At 54.1% G+C, this 13,890-nt stretch overlaps 1 protein-coding gene across 5 annotated transcripts; it reads left to right on the forward strand.

Annotated features, from left to right (window-relative positions):
- Positions 1–993: 993 nt before the first annotated feature.
- HAUS5 (HAUS augmin like complex subunit 5) lies at positions 994–13,628 on the forward strand. Of its 5 annotated transcripts, none has more exons than XM_019020062.3 (19): positions 994–1,174; positions 2,003–2,065; positions 2,141–2,173; positions 2,308–2,332; positions 3,311–3,416; positions 3,496–3,655; positions 5,396–5,465; positions 5,559–5,641; positions 6,127–6,184; positions 6,343–6,467; positions 6,672–6,735; positions 6,839–6,969; positions 7,157–7,319; positions 7,695–7,775; positions 7,876–8,021; positions 8,274–8,385; positions 8,457–8,589; positions 10,866–10,998; positions 11,139–13,628. In XM_019020062.3, the coding sequence occupies exons 1-19, from the start codon at positions 1,077–1,079 to the stop codon at positions 11,254–11,256; spliced, it is 1,902 nt and encodes a 633-aa protein (XP_018875607.3). In that variant the 5' UTR covers positions 994–1,076; the 3' UTR covers positions 11,257–13,628. The 5 variants fall into 5 exon arrangements, with proteins under 5 accessions (XP_018875607.3, XP_018875606.3, XP_055224987.1 ...); XM_019020061.4 differs by having other exon boundaries at positions 1,001–1,174; positions 5,363–5,465; XM_055369012.2 differs by lacking the exons at positions 6,672–6,735; positions 6,839–6,969 and having other exon boundaries at positions 1,019–1,174; positions 5,363–5,465.
- Positions 13,629–13,890: the final 262 nt, after the last annotated feature.

A 13,890-nucleotide genomic window follows, 5' to 3' on the forward strand; every position in this document is an offset into this window, starting at 1 on the left:
CCGGCCTAATTCAACAACTATTTCGAAAGCCAGGCTCTGAACCAGACACCAAGGACAAAGTGCTGGCCTAGGCAAACACATTGAGTGAAAGGTCCCTAAATGCTGCCATTCCTCAGTGCCTGTCTTCCTCTCCTCTGGGTCTCATACTGACGCCCACAGCGCATCCAGCTCTCTGTCCTGGCCCAGTGGGCTCTCCAGAACTCCAGCCCTACTACTTTCTGGGGCATCCCGCAGACCTCTCACACCTGCTGTGTCCCAGATTGACCCACCCCTGCTGCTTATTTTTACCACCCCTACCTGGTGGTGTGTCTGTCTCCCCACTCAACTGTGAGCTCCGTACAATAGGGACCAGGGCTGTCGTGGTCACCATGGTGTCCCCAGCATCACCCAGCACAGGGTCAGCTCCCTGAGTTTATGGAATGGTAAGCACGAATGAATGGGAAAATGCATGCCAGGGAAATGTTAGGGTCATGCTCTCTGCCCCTACCCTCCACTCAGACATGAGACACCTGTTTCTGAAATCAAAGAGCAGTAAGTCCAGGATCTCATTGCCTGGTTCCAGTCCTCCTAGGACGCAAGTCCCATTTTGTCAAGAAAATAAAGGGGGCGGGCGTGGTGGCTCACGCCTGTAATCCCAACATTTTGGGAGGCCGAGGCGGGAGGATCGCTTGAGCCCAGGAGTTCAAGAGCCCAGAAGCTGAGACTAGCCTGGGCAACAAGTGAGATCCCATCTCTATTAAAATAAGTGTTTAGTTAAAAGAAGAAAAAGAAAATAAATGGAAGCATCAAGGACTGTTTTGCCTCTTTCTGGTTAGCTGGTAGTGAGCGGGAGAACGAGGGAAGGCGGGCGAGGCTGCAGTCTCTCCACGCCCTTTTCATTTCCACTCAAGGAGACCCACCTGGAAAGAGTGAGCGCTGCAAGACCCAGCCTGACCGCGCTAAGATTACTATGCAGCGTCCAAGCCCGCTGTCTGCCCGGCAACCGATGACGTCACTGTTGGCGCGCCCGTGACGTCAGAGGCGGGCGCCACACTTGAAGAGGCTGAGGGAGGCGGTGTCGCCGCCGCGGCACTGTCATGGAGCTAGCGCAGGAAGCGCGGGAACTGGGTTGCTGGGCGGTCGAAGAGATGGGGGTGCCCGTGGCGGCCCGGGCCCCGGAATCGACGCTGCGCAGGTGAGGAGCGCTCCTGGAGTGAGGACTCCCCACCCTGGAGATTGAGTCTCCGGGAGTGAGAACTCCACCCCTCATTGAGGACTCGACCCCCCCCCATTCCCCATCGAGAGTGACCCGAGTTACTGAGGGCTCCCTACCCTGGGAGGCTCCCCAGAGGGAGGTCCCTAGCACTGGTGAGGATCCCCCACGAGTTAGCGAAGACCTCGCTCCTTATGGAAATAGGATCTCCAGAGTGAGGCTGTCCCCGCAGCACCTCCCCTCCCCCGCTTAACCTAACCAAGAAGGACACTCAGGAGTTAGCCGTGGCCACCCCATCGGAGATTGAATCTGTAGGAGTGATGCCCCACGTCTGGTCATGAGATGGCACTTCCTGGCAGTACATCCCCCACCTCCACCTCTGGATGTGACTGGATAACCCTCTCCCAGGAGAAAGGGAGCACCCGCCCCTCCCGCACTCCCCCACCACCCGCTTTCCCAGGGAATGAGAATAACACCACACTTAGTGCAAACATCCAGTCCCTACAAAAAAAATGTTTTACCAATTAGCCGGGTGTAGTGGTGCCTGCCTGTAGTCCTAGCTACTCTGGAGGCTGAGGTGGGAGGATCGCATGAGCCCAGGAGGTTGAGGCTGCAAGGAGCTATGATCGTACCACTGCGACAGAGCGAGACTGTCTCTTAAAAAAAAAAAAAAAAAGCAAAAAAAAGTTTGGGCCTTCCCTCCTCAAGAAGTGAGAACTCCCTAGTAAAAACTCCCACCATCACCCTAAGAATGAGGATCCCACACCCTGTGTGCTGCCCCAGGCATATGCTTACACACTGTCCCCACAGGCTGTGTCTGGGCCAGGGGGCTGACATCTGGGCCTACATCTTGCAGCATGTGCACAGTCAGAGGTAAGGTGGGCTAGAGCAGGGGAGGGGGCACAGGTGAGGCCCATAGTAACTCCTCTTTCTGCCTCTGCACTGTAGGACTGTCAAGAAGATCCGGGGAAACCTACTCTGGTAACTGCTTCTTAAAGCTATCCCCTCCTGTCTTCCCCACTCCCATTTAGCCCTGTCCCCACCACAGCATCACACCTGTTGCCCTCCCCCCTGGAATCCCCACTCACCCGCTGACTCTGGCCTCGTTTTCCTAGGTATGGCCACCAGGACAGTCCACAGGTGAGAAGCATATGCTACAAGATTCTCTTTCATCCGAAAAATGACTTGTAGATCTTCTGCTCTAAGCCCAACCAGGTGCTGGGTGATGCTGGGGACAATGGGTCACAAGACAGCCTTGATCTCCATCCTCATAGGGCTTAAAGTCCAGTGGAGACAGCATTAGCTCAGCCAGGTGCAGTGGCTCACACCTGTAATCCCAGCACTTTGGGAGGCTCACCTGAGGCCTCATCTCAGGTGATGAGATCACCTGAGGGCTCCAGGAAGAGATCAGTACTGGGACAAAGATGTGGTTTGGGAGGCGGATCACCTGAGGTCAGGAGTTCGAGACCAGCCTGGCCAACATGGTGAAGCCCTGTCTCTAATAAAAATAAAAAATTAGCCAGGCGTGGTGGCACACACCTGTAATCCTAGCTACTTGGGAGGCTGAGGCAGGAGAATCGCTTGAACCTGGGAGGCAGAGGTTGCAGTGAGCTGAGATCGCACCACTGCACTCCAGCCTGGGCAATAGAGCGAGACTCTATCTCAAAAAAAGAAAAAAAAAATAAAGAGCATTAATTAGCTGGGCGCGGAGAGGTGGGACATGGATATGTGGCATCAAAGCTGGTGAGAAGAGATGAAGGGACAGGTATGGGAGAGATGCTGAGGCCAGTGTGGGACCCAATGGATGCAAGGGGCTCATATGACACCTAAGGGGAGGCTTCCAGGAGGCCTTGGGACTTCTAGGTGCAGGGCTCCGGGAAGAGATCAGTACTGGGACAAAGATGTGGTTGTCACCAGCACAGACAGGAAACAGGCTGGAAGTGTGGGTAAGACAATCCTAGGAGGAAGGAGGGAGCCAGTACCCTAATGCTTCTGTGTCAGACACAGAAACTGCTGAGCAAAAACCCTCTGCCACCAGTTGAGGAGCCTGGTACCCCCAAAAGACAGGCCAGGCTGAGCCCCGATCAGACCATCTGACCCTGAATCTGATCCTCCCAGGTCCGTCGGAAGTTAGAGCTGGAAGCTGCTGTGACCCGCCTGCGGGCAGAAATCCAGGAACTCGACCAGAGCCTGGAGCTGATGGAGCGAGACACTGAGGCTCAGGGTGAGCCATGGGGCCAGAAGATGGGCACCAGAATGTGGGGCGGGAAAGGTGCTGATGGCCACCCCTGTTCCTCCCACAGACACGGCCATGGAGCAGGCACGTCAGCACACTCAAGACACCCAGCGTCGAGCTCTCCTCCTCCGGGCCCAAGCTGGGGCCATGCGAAGACAGCAGCATAGGCTCCGAGATCCCATGCAGCGGCTGCAGAATCAGCTGAGGCGCCTGCAGGACATGGAGAGGTGGGCCTCAGGGACCCACCCTCACCAGGCTGGGTGGCCAGACATTCTCTTAGAGACCTCAGGGCTCTGCCCTGATCCCTTCTTGGGTTCCAGAATTCTGGAACCATTAGGATGGAAGGTCCATGAGGCCAGGAGGTTTTGTCATCTCAGTCACCTGTATTTTCAGTGCCTAGAATGATACCACCTGTATACCTAGAACACCAGCCCTGGGGAAACAGCCACAAACAGAGAACATGTCCCTGCCCTCCTGGAGCTTATGCTGTGACACAGAGAAGACAGATAGTAAAGTAGGAACCAAACAGACCCTATCATTTCTGGTAGAGATGAGTGCTGTGAAGAAAAGCCTATCATAGAAGGGAGAGGGAGATGCTGCCCTAGCGAGGGTGGTCAGCGAAGGCCTCTGAGGAGGAGACATTGAGTTGGAAGAGGAATTTCTGTGGAGAAGGAATAGCAAGAGCAGAGGTGGTGTGCTCAGCATGCAGGAAGAGCAGCCAGGAGGCCAATGTCAGCTCGAGTTTCTCAGGCAAGACCGAGAACCTGAGGAGGTGAGGTCGAAGGAGTGGACAGAGAACTGTGGATGATGCGTTGCAATTTTACCCTGACACTGGTTCATGCCCTGGCTTGGCCACTTAAAATTGGGTGACCTTAGGCTGGGTATGGTGGCTCACACCTGTAATCCCAGCACTTTGGGAGGCCGAGGCAGGCGGATTACTTGAGGTCAGGAGTTCGAGACCAGCCTGGCCAACATAGTGAAACCCCGTCCCTACTAAAAAATACAAAAATTAGTCGAGTGTGGTGGGACATGCCTGTAGTCCCAGCTACTCAGGAAGCTGAGGCAGGAGAATCACTTGAACCCAGGAAAAGGAGGTTGCAGTGAGCCTAGATTGCACCACTGCACTCCAGCTTGGGTGACAAGAGCAAAACTCTGTTTAAAAAAAAAAAAAAATTGGGTGACCTTGGGCAAGGTATTTAACTTCTTTCTATGTGCCTCAGATTCTTAAGATCTGTGGAATGGGGATAATATTAATACCAAGCTTATAGGGTAGGCATTATCGTTAGGTGGAATAAATTATGTGAAGTGCTTAGAGAAGTGCCTGTTAACCATTGTTATTCTGGGTTTTGTTTTTTTGTTTTGTTTTGTTTTGTTTTTTTGAGACAGAGTCTGGCTCTGTTGCCCAGGCTGGAGTGCAGTGGCACGATCTTGGCTCACTGCAACCTCTGCCTCTAGGGTTCAAGCGATTCTCCTGCCTCAGCCTCCCCAGTAGCTGGGATTATAGGCGCATGCCACTGTGCTTGACTAATTTTTGTATTTTTAGTAGAGACGGGGTTTCACCATGTTGTCCAGGCTGGCCTTGAACTTCTGACCTCAAGTGATCCACCCACCTCAGCCTCCCAAAGCGCTGGGGTACAGGCATGAGCCACCACGCTGGGCCCATTGTTATTCTGAATGCGCTGGGGAAACATTACATTATTTTGGACGGATCTGAGCAGGGACATGATCTTCCTACAGTTTTAACAGAATCTCTGACTTCTGGGTGGCAAACAGTCTCGTGGAGCAAAAGCAGTGGGGAGGCTAATGCAGTATTCCAGCTGGGAGGTGACAGTGGCCTAATCTGGAGACGGCTCCCGAGATCTAGGCTTAGTGATTCCTCTGACCGGCCTTGCTGGCAGTGAGAGGAGATGGGGCACAGATATCTGTTCTCCCAGGGACCCCAGCCCCAGCTGCACTTCTCCATCCAGGAAAGCCAAAGTAGATGTGACCTTTGGATCCCTCACGTCGGCAGCTCTGGGCCTGGAGCCTGTGGTCCTGGTAAGAGTCCTGGTCATGGGAGAGGGGGCAGGGAGCCTGGAGTCAGGCAGATGCCAGGGTCCCCCTCAGGTCCCTTCCTCCTCTTCTCCCTAGCGTGATGTCCGAACAGCCTGCACCCTCTGGGCCCAGTTCCTGCAGAACCTCCTGCTTCCCCAGGCCAAGAGGGGCAGCCTCCCGTGAGTGTCCCTAGCCCCCAGAGACCCTGCAAAGAACCTGGGTTTTAAGTGGGGGTCTCTTATTTATTAATTCCTCAGACACTGAGCTTCTGGGCTATGTTCTGTAGAAGGGGACTTCCAGGCTGGGAATAGAAGGAGACAGTCTCTCATCACAAACAGTGACAGCCAGGTGGTCAGGGCTGTTGCGGGAGTGAGGAGGCCTGAGAGGCTCTGGGCACCCAGAGGCAGTGCCTTTCCCAGCTAAGAAGGCAGGGAGGGGAGAGGTTCTCTGGTGAGGAGGCTTAGCTGGGGTGAAGGGTCCAGAGAGTGTCCCAGATGAACAACCCATGTAAAGGCCCCAAAGCCAGCAGGTTGGTATAATTGGGGAATTCAAGTCTAACAGGCATAGGGAAGATGACAGCCCCTACCTTATAGGGTGGTGGTGATAACTAGAGGATAATTGACATGTCTTGTAACGTTCTCTGTCCGCTTACCCAACCCCACAGAACCCCTCGTGATGACCACTTTGGCGCTTCCTACCAGCAGTGGCTGAGCTCAGTGGAGGTGAGAGGGCAGGGCTCTCAGGAAAGCCACACCCTCCCGCCCCATGATCAAAACTTAGGGTGCCAGGACCTAACTCTTGATGACAGCCCTATTCCCATGGGGTCTCAGCTCACAGCCCTGCCCCGATCCTGCCCTGACTTCACCCTCCCTCACCCTAGACGCTGCTGACAAACCATCCCCCAGGCCACGTCCTGGCTGCCTTGGAGCACCTGGCTGCAGAGCGGGAGGCAGAGATTCGGTCCCTGTGCAGTGGGGATGGGCTTGGCGATACAGAGATATCCAGGTGTGGGGCAGGGTATTCTCACAGTTGGGGAAGGCCATGTGAGTGGGTGAGCTGGGACAGCCTCAGAACCTGGCCCAGCCACCTGCTGATGGGGTAGAACTGAAACCCACTGCCTGGTGGGGTGGCAGGACTGATACTGGCCACCCTCGAGTACCAAGGCAAGGCCACAGCATGGCTCCCTCAGCAGCTCTTCCCCCACCCCAGACCCCAGGCCCCGGACCAGTCAGACTCCAGCCAGACCCTGCCGTCCGTGGTTCATCTCATCCAGGTGACCCCAGGGCTCGCTTCCCCACCACATTCCAAGACTTCCTTAATCCCCTCACCCATGGATCATGCCCTGGGTGTACCCTGATTCTGCACCCCGCTTGCAGGAGGGCTGGCGGACTGTGGGTATGCTGGTCTCCCAGCGGAGCGCCCTCCTGAAGGAGCGGCAAGTCTTGACCCAGCGCCTCCAGGGCCTGGTGGAGGAGGTGGAGAGACGCGTCCTGGGATCCAGTGAGAGGTGGGGGGCTCTCCGAGCAGAGGCCTCTAGGCCATCTCGCTTCTGAGTGTCTCAGCCCATTGGACTTTTTCAGCCTCTGTGGCTCCTATCTCTGCCTCCTCTCCCTGCAGTTTCTCTCCCTGGTTTATGGTCCCTTGTGTGGCTCAGTCACCCTTCTCTCCTTTGCTCTCCTCCACTTGCCCTGCAGGCAGGTGCTGATACTGGGGCTTCGGCGCTGTGGCCTGTGGACAGAGCTCAAGGCCCTGCACGATCAGAGCCAGGAGCTGGAGGATGCAGCCGGGCATCGGCAGCTCCTGCTGAGGGAGCTACAGGCCAAACAGCAGCGGATCCTGCACTGGCGCCAGCTGGTGGTGAGAGGCTAGGCCCAGGGCCTTGTGGAGGGCCAGAGGGGAGGCTTGAAAACTATGGCTAAGAACTGGGCCTGAGCCCAGTGTGGTAGCACATGCCTGTGGTTCCAGCACTTTGGGAGGCTGAGGTGGGAGGATCTGAGCCCAGGAGTTCAAGGCTGTAGTGAGGTATGATCACACCACTGCACTCCAGCCTGGGTGACAGAGCAAGATGCTGTCACTTAAAAAAAAAAGAATGCTGTCACTTAAAAATTAAGAACTGGGCCTCCTAGGCAAGAGCCCAGGTGAGACTCCCAGGCAGAAGCAGGACCTAAGCAGAGAGGCGCACTGAGGCTGGGAGCTGGGAGGAGTGGGCCTCAGGGTATCCTGGTTCCTCAGGAGGAGACCCAGGAACAGGTCCGCCTGCTCATCAAGGGAAACTCGGCCAGCAAGACCCGCCTGTGCCGGAGCCCGGGGGAGGTGAGATGGGAGTTGGGGTGAGGTCTGGGTAGGGCTGGATCTGCCAGGATGGGGCTGGGTGGACTTGTGATGCCCCACCCATCCCTCCCCTTCCCCACAGGTGCTAGCTCTGGTCCAGCGAAAGGTGGTCCCTACATCTGAGGCAGTGGCACCGCAGAGCCGGGAGCTGCTGCGCTGTCTGGAGGAGGAAGTCCGGCATTTGCCCCACATTCTGTTGGGCACGCTGCTGCGGCACAGGCCGGGAGAGTGAGACTGGGGCTGCCCCACCCCTGCCCTGCATCCCCTGCCATGGGTGACTGTCACTCCCTGAACCTCCTCAAAAAAGATAACCCCAGACCCCCAGTGTTCCCAGGCTGCCAGACCTCACCCTTGGGTCAGCAGCCTGGTCTTGGCATCCTAGTCCCCAGACCCACCTTGAAGTTCCTGGGCCCCCAGAGCCTCCAGAACCCAAGGCCTCCTCTCAGTCCCCACCCAACCCAGACTTCTCCCCATCCGTAGGTTGAAGCCCCTGCCCACGGTCCTCCCATCCATCCACCAGCTGCACCCCGCGTCCCCAAGGGGCTCCAGCTTCATAGCGCTGAGCCACAAGCTGGGGCTGCCTCCAGGGAAGGTGAGTGCCTGTCTCCTGTGACTTGTCTCCCCAGCCCCACCCCAGGTGACTGTCCTTCCCTCCTCCTCCAGGCCTCGGAGCTGCTCCTGCCGGCGGCTGCCTCTCTTCGCCAGGACCTTCTGTTCCTGCAGGACCAGCAGAGCCTCTGGTGCTGCGATCTACTCCACATGAAGACCAGCCTGTCGCCAGGCCCTCCCACCCAGGGTAGGTCTGCCCTGCCACCCCATCCAGCCTCCCCGCCCATTCCCACTACCAGCAGCCTCCACGAGTCCTTACCAGCAACCGCGTTGTTTACGCAGTGCCCATTGTGTGCTAAGGGCTTTAAACATTCTCCCTTGTTTCATCTGCACGGCAGTCCCATGAGGTAAGTGCTGCTGTTCTCTCCATTCTACAGAGAAGGGAACTGAGACGCAGAGGTTAGTAGGTTGCCCAAATGGCAAAGCTGGAATTTGAATCCAGGTGGTCTGAAATGGGTCTGTGCTCCCAACCACTAAGCTACACTACCGTCGACTTTCCACGTGTTCATTCATCACTGTCACATAGTATACCTCAGCAGTTCAAAGCCTGGGAATCCTCTCCACCGTCTCTTCCTAGCTGTGTGGCCTCCCCGTGCCTTAGCTTCCTCCTCAGTGGAGTAAGCATGAAGCAATATCTTACCGAGGTGCTGGGCAGATTGAGGCAGGGGACCCACACAGGGCACTGAACACTGCCTGCTATGCAGTAAGCACCCTGTGTCTCCAATGTGATTAGCATCGTTGTCTGTGTACACACACAGTCTCTTGGAGTCATGACGATGAGGAAAGGGACTTTTAAGAACCCCAGTTTACAGACGAGGAAACTGAAGGTCAGAGAAGTCATTCATTCCTGGATTCACTCACCAAATACTGGGTGTCTACCAGGTGCCAGCCCAGATGGCTTGATGGGGAGTGAGGAGAAAGGTCCCCACCCCAGGGGTTTCCCCAGATGGAAGTAAAGAGTAAAGAATGAAAGGATAAATACATGGAAGAGGAGAATTGATGAGAAATGAACCGGCAGTGCCAGCAGCACTGGAGGAAGAGACTGTTCAAGCCTCTGAGTTTGGGGCTCCCTGCCCTCCACTTCTTCACGAGGGGATGGAGCAGTGTGCAGGAGCAATGAGAGCAGCCCCAGACCCCACATGGCCTCTGCCCACCTCAGCCTCTGCCTACCACACCCTCTGCCCACCTCATGTGTTTTTTGTTTTTGCTTTTGTTTTTTTGAGACAAGGTCTCATTCTGTCACCCAGGCTGGAGTGCAGTGGTGCCATCCTGGCTTACTGCAGCCTCAACCTCCTGGGCTTAAGCCATCCTCCTGCCTCAGCCTCCCGAGTAGCTGGGACCACAGGCATGCACCCCACGCCCAGCTAATTTTATATTTCTTGTAATCATGGGCATCTTGAACTGTACACATCTATCATGGAACTCCTGGTTCTCTCTACTCCAAAAAACAATTTTGTTCCTCTTCTTCTTGGTTTCCTTCCTTGTTAAATTATCTCACCCTCCTCATCCAAGTGCTGCACCCAGAAACCCAGGAGTCATCCTGAATTTCTCCATCTCCCTAATCCCCCCACCCTCACCAGCTTCAGCCTCTCAGCAAGCCCTAAGGGTCCCATCCCCAGAGTTCTCCCATCGGTCCCCTGCCCCAGTAATTCCACCTGACAGTAGACGGAGCTGAACAAAGAGCCAGTGTTGTGATCAAGGTCACAGGGCAGGGATGGGATGGGGTCAGGATTCAGACCCAGCTTGTCTGATCACGCTGCTCGTCTGCACTTGCTGAGCTGGGCCTGTTCTGTGCACATGGAGAGGTAGGCCCAGTCCCAGTCCCAGAGGAAAGCACCGCTAGAGTGAAGCTAGAGCAGGCAGAGGAGGAAGCCTTGGGGCGAGAGTGTTGGAGGGGCCTCCAGGAGGAAAGATACTCTCTACTGTGGGCCCTAGGAATTGGCCAGGCTCTGCCACATCATGAAACTCAAATACCTGCTGAAGGGCTTGGACTCTGCCTTGGGGGCACTGGAGAACCTTGGAGGGTTCTAGACAGGAGGGAGAGCATCAAATTTAGGCTTCAGGAAGATCACTGTGGTGTAGTGTGGAGGGTGAACCAGAGCAGGAGACTGAGGCCTGGAGCAGAGGAGAGGAAGAAACGTTCAGGAGACTGTGCGGACAGGCCATGGAGATTGATGGGCTCTCACGGGGAGGGAGGAAGGCATCCAGAAGGAGACCTGGACGGGGCTGGGGGTGGTGGACTGCCCTTGAGATGAGGACCTGGGAGGAGGGACAGGTCCTCATCTCAAGGGCAGTCCCTCAGAAGGGGACTTCCAGGCTGGGAAGAGAAGGAGACAGACTCATCATTGGTTTGCGGGAGCTGCTGAGGTCAAGACTAGGGGACTGGAGAATTGGGGACCCATTGCTGTAAGGTACCAGCGAGCCAGAGGACTCAAAGCTGCCTCCTGGCTTTCTCACCCTCAGAGCTGCTGCAGATCCAGGCATCCCAGGAAAAACAGCAGAAAGAGAACCTGGGGCAGGCTCTGAAGAGGCTGGAGAAGCTACTGAAACAGGCGCTGGAGCGAATCCCTGAGCTGCAGGGGATCCTGGGGGACTGGTGAGAGGGGAACGTGCCGCGGGTGGGAAACAGAAAAGTCAGGACTCAAGCTGGGGGCCTGATGAGAAGGAGCAGGCCGTGGTTTTGCAGGGAGGGTCTGGAGGGTCAGTCCTTTCCTCTGACGCCATGCCATTCCCCAGGTGGGAGCAGCCAGGCCAGGCCGCCCTCTCTGAGGAGCTCTGCCAGGGCCTGTCCCTGCCCCAGTGGCGGCTGCGCTGGGTTCAGGCCCAGGGGGCCCTGCAGAAGCTGTGCAGCTGAGGAGAGGGTTCAAACGGAAGCCGAGAACTTGACACTGTTCGCCCCAACACCTCACCTCCCCCAGGACATTTGGAAGAAAGCAGCGCCAGGATTCCTCGGCAGTCGTCCCCACCCGCACCTGCGGTCCCCTCATGTGCTGTTCTGCTGCCCCACTCAGCTCCTGGACCCTGTCCTTTCATCCCGCTAAAGCACCCCCTGAAACCCCTTCATCACTTTCATTCTCAGCAAAAAGTAATTGAGCACCTCCTCTAGGCGCTGGGGAGTCCACACTGAACAAAAGAAACAGAAAACCCTGTCTTCCAGCAGTTGAGTTCTAGGGCAGGGAGACAGAGTTTACAAGATAAGGAAAATATATATGTAGTATGCTGCAAGTTAACTGCTGTGTGGGAAATCCAGCAGGGGGTGGGATGTGTGATTTGAATTGAGGGCCACACTGCCCAGGTCGTGCTCCGTCAAGGGGTGAGCAGGAGCAACAGGGGTGGCTGAGTAAGGGCTTGCAGCTTGAGACAACAGCACATGCAAAGGCCCTGAGCCAGGATGTGCTGCAATAAGGGCCATTGAGGGGGACAGTATAGGTTGGGGGTGAGGAATGTATTAAAAGATGAGATTGCCTTCTAGTTTGTATAGTTTCTTTTTTTACATGTAAATCAGCCATTTGGAATTTATCCTAGCACATGGATCCAATTTTGTCTTATTTTACATATATCCTAGTAGCACTGAAATTCCCAGTCAGAGTGGCAGTTGCCTCTGAGGGAAGGTGGGTGGCAGGGATCAACTGAGGAGGAGACACAGAAATATCCTAGCTGATGGGAATGTGCTGTGTCGAGAGCAGCGGCGGTGACGCAGGCGTAGAGATTTGTCAGAGCTCATGTAGTTGTAGTCTTAAGGCCTGTGCATTTCACTGCATGGGTTACTCAATTTATAAAGCAAAGCCCTTACCCTTTTGAGATGCCACCTTTTTATGCACTAAATTTCCATGTTTAATTGGGTTATATCTGGCTTCTCTCCAGACCTGCTTTGTATTTAACTCTACATGTGTCATTCCTACAGTAGCTTAATAGAAAGGCTTGTGACACATTGTCATATCTGTTCTTGTTTTCTTTTGTGGTTTTTTTTTTGGTTGTTTTTTTTTTGAGATGCAGTCTCATTCTGTTGCCCAAGTTGGAGTGCAGTGGCATGATCTCAGCTCACTGCAACCTCCGCCTCCCAGGTTCAAGCCATTCTCATGCCTCAGCTTCCCCAGTAGCTAGGATTACAGGTACGCACCACCATGCCCAGCTCATTTTTGTACTTTTAGTAGGGACGGGGTTTCATCATGTTGGCCAGACTGGTCTCGAACTCCTGACCTCAAGTGATCTGCCTGCCTCGGCCTCCCAAAGTGCTGGGATTACAGGCATGAGCCACCGTGCCTGACCACATTGCCATATCTGAAATGGCTGGATTCTCTTAGGTGCTTTTCTTTTTCTTTTTCTTTCTTTCTTTCTTTTTTTTGAGACAGAATCTGGCTGTTTCCCAGGCTGAAGTGCAGTGGCATGAACTCAGCTCACTGCAACCTCTGCCTCCTGGATTCAAACAATTCTCATGTCTCAGCCTCCTGAATAGCTGGGATTACAGGCACCCACCACCATGTCTGGCTAATATTTGTATTTTTTGTAGAGTCGGAGCTTTACCATGTTGGTCAGGCTGCTCTCCAACTCCTGGCCTCAAGTGAGTCTATCGCCTCTGCCTCCCAAATCTTCACCTGCTGGGATTGGTTTCCCCTGTCTCAGTACATTTTTTCCCCAAACTAAGTGAACATTAGATTTAATTTGCCTGGCCCCAGAAGAAAAACATGCACAGATGGTAGTTTTACTGGTGTCGCAGTAAGTTTTCAAATTTGGAAGTTTGGCAGCTTTATGATCTTGAACCTTGCTGTCCATCTCTCACACAACTCCTCTCTTGGCCTCCAGAGTCCCTTTACTCTCCCAGCTTTCCTCCTGCCCCTGGCTGCTGTTTCCCAGCCTTTCCACATTGGCTTTCCCATGCAGTCCTTAGTGTGTCTTCTCCTCCTCTCTCTCCTCATCACAGTTCCCAGCCCCCATTTTCAACTGAACTCAACAAAATCTTCAACTTCATACAGTAGTCACATTGTTAGTAATAACACTGGCATTTTCATTTTGATAAAATAGACCGTTTAAATTTTTGAGATTCTACCTTATATTTTTTGAATTATATACTAAAGCAAATAAATAGTGATGTAATGTCATTGGGGACCAAGATTTTTAGTGTAAATGAAAAAAGATAACAAATGTAAACTCAAGTAAACACCCTGTAGTCTTTCATATGAATTGGAAATATCAGAATAAAGTCATGATTTTTCTCTTTCTAAAAAATATGTATTTCCCTAGTTAAGTCCCCTGAAAAGGTCTAAATATAATGACACCCCAGTAACACTGAGCAGCACTAGTATACAGACTGTGGTCTCTAAGTGCCATTTCTGACTAAGAACTAGGGACTTTTGTGAAAACAGCTGATTCCAGGTCTGGGGCAAGAAATGTGCAAAATGTGTCCAGGATATTTTGTGCCAGGAAGCAAAGAAGTCCTCCAAGACTACTGTGGCCAAGTCAAAGGAACTCAGGAGCCAGTCTGAAGGAC

The sequence above is a fragment of the Gorilla gorilla genome, chromosome 20 (genome assembly GCF_029281585.2).
Source record: "Gorilla gorilla gorilla isolate KB3781 chromosome 20, NHGRI_mGorGor1-v2.1_pri, whole genome shotgun sequence".
Classification (NCBI taxonomy): domain Eukaryota; kingdom Metazoa; phylum Chordata; class Mammalia; order Primates; family Hominidae; genus Gorilla; species Gorilla gorilla.

Bases quoted from the DNA above. Each gene is read 5' to 3' on its own strand.
- HAUS5 (XM_019020061.4), top strand. From the start codon at position 1,077: ATGGAGCTAGCGCAGGAAGCGCGGGAACTGGGTTGCTGGGCGGTCGAA. The intron at 2,174-2,307 runs GTAACTGCTTCT...TCGTTTTCCTAG, and splicing joins ATCCGGGGAAACCTACTCTG to GTATGGCCACCAGGACAGTC. The intron at 7,776-7,875 runs GTGAGATGGGAG...CCTTCCCCACAG, and splicing joins TGTGCCGGAGCCCGGGGGAG to GTGCTAGCTCTGGTCCAGCG.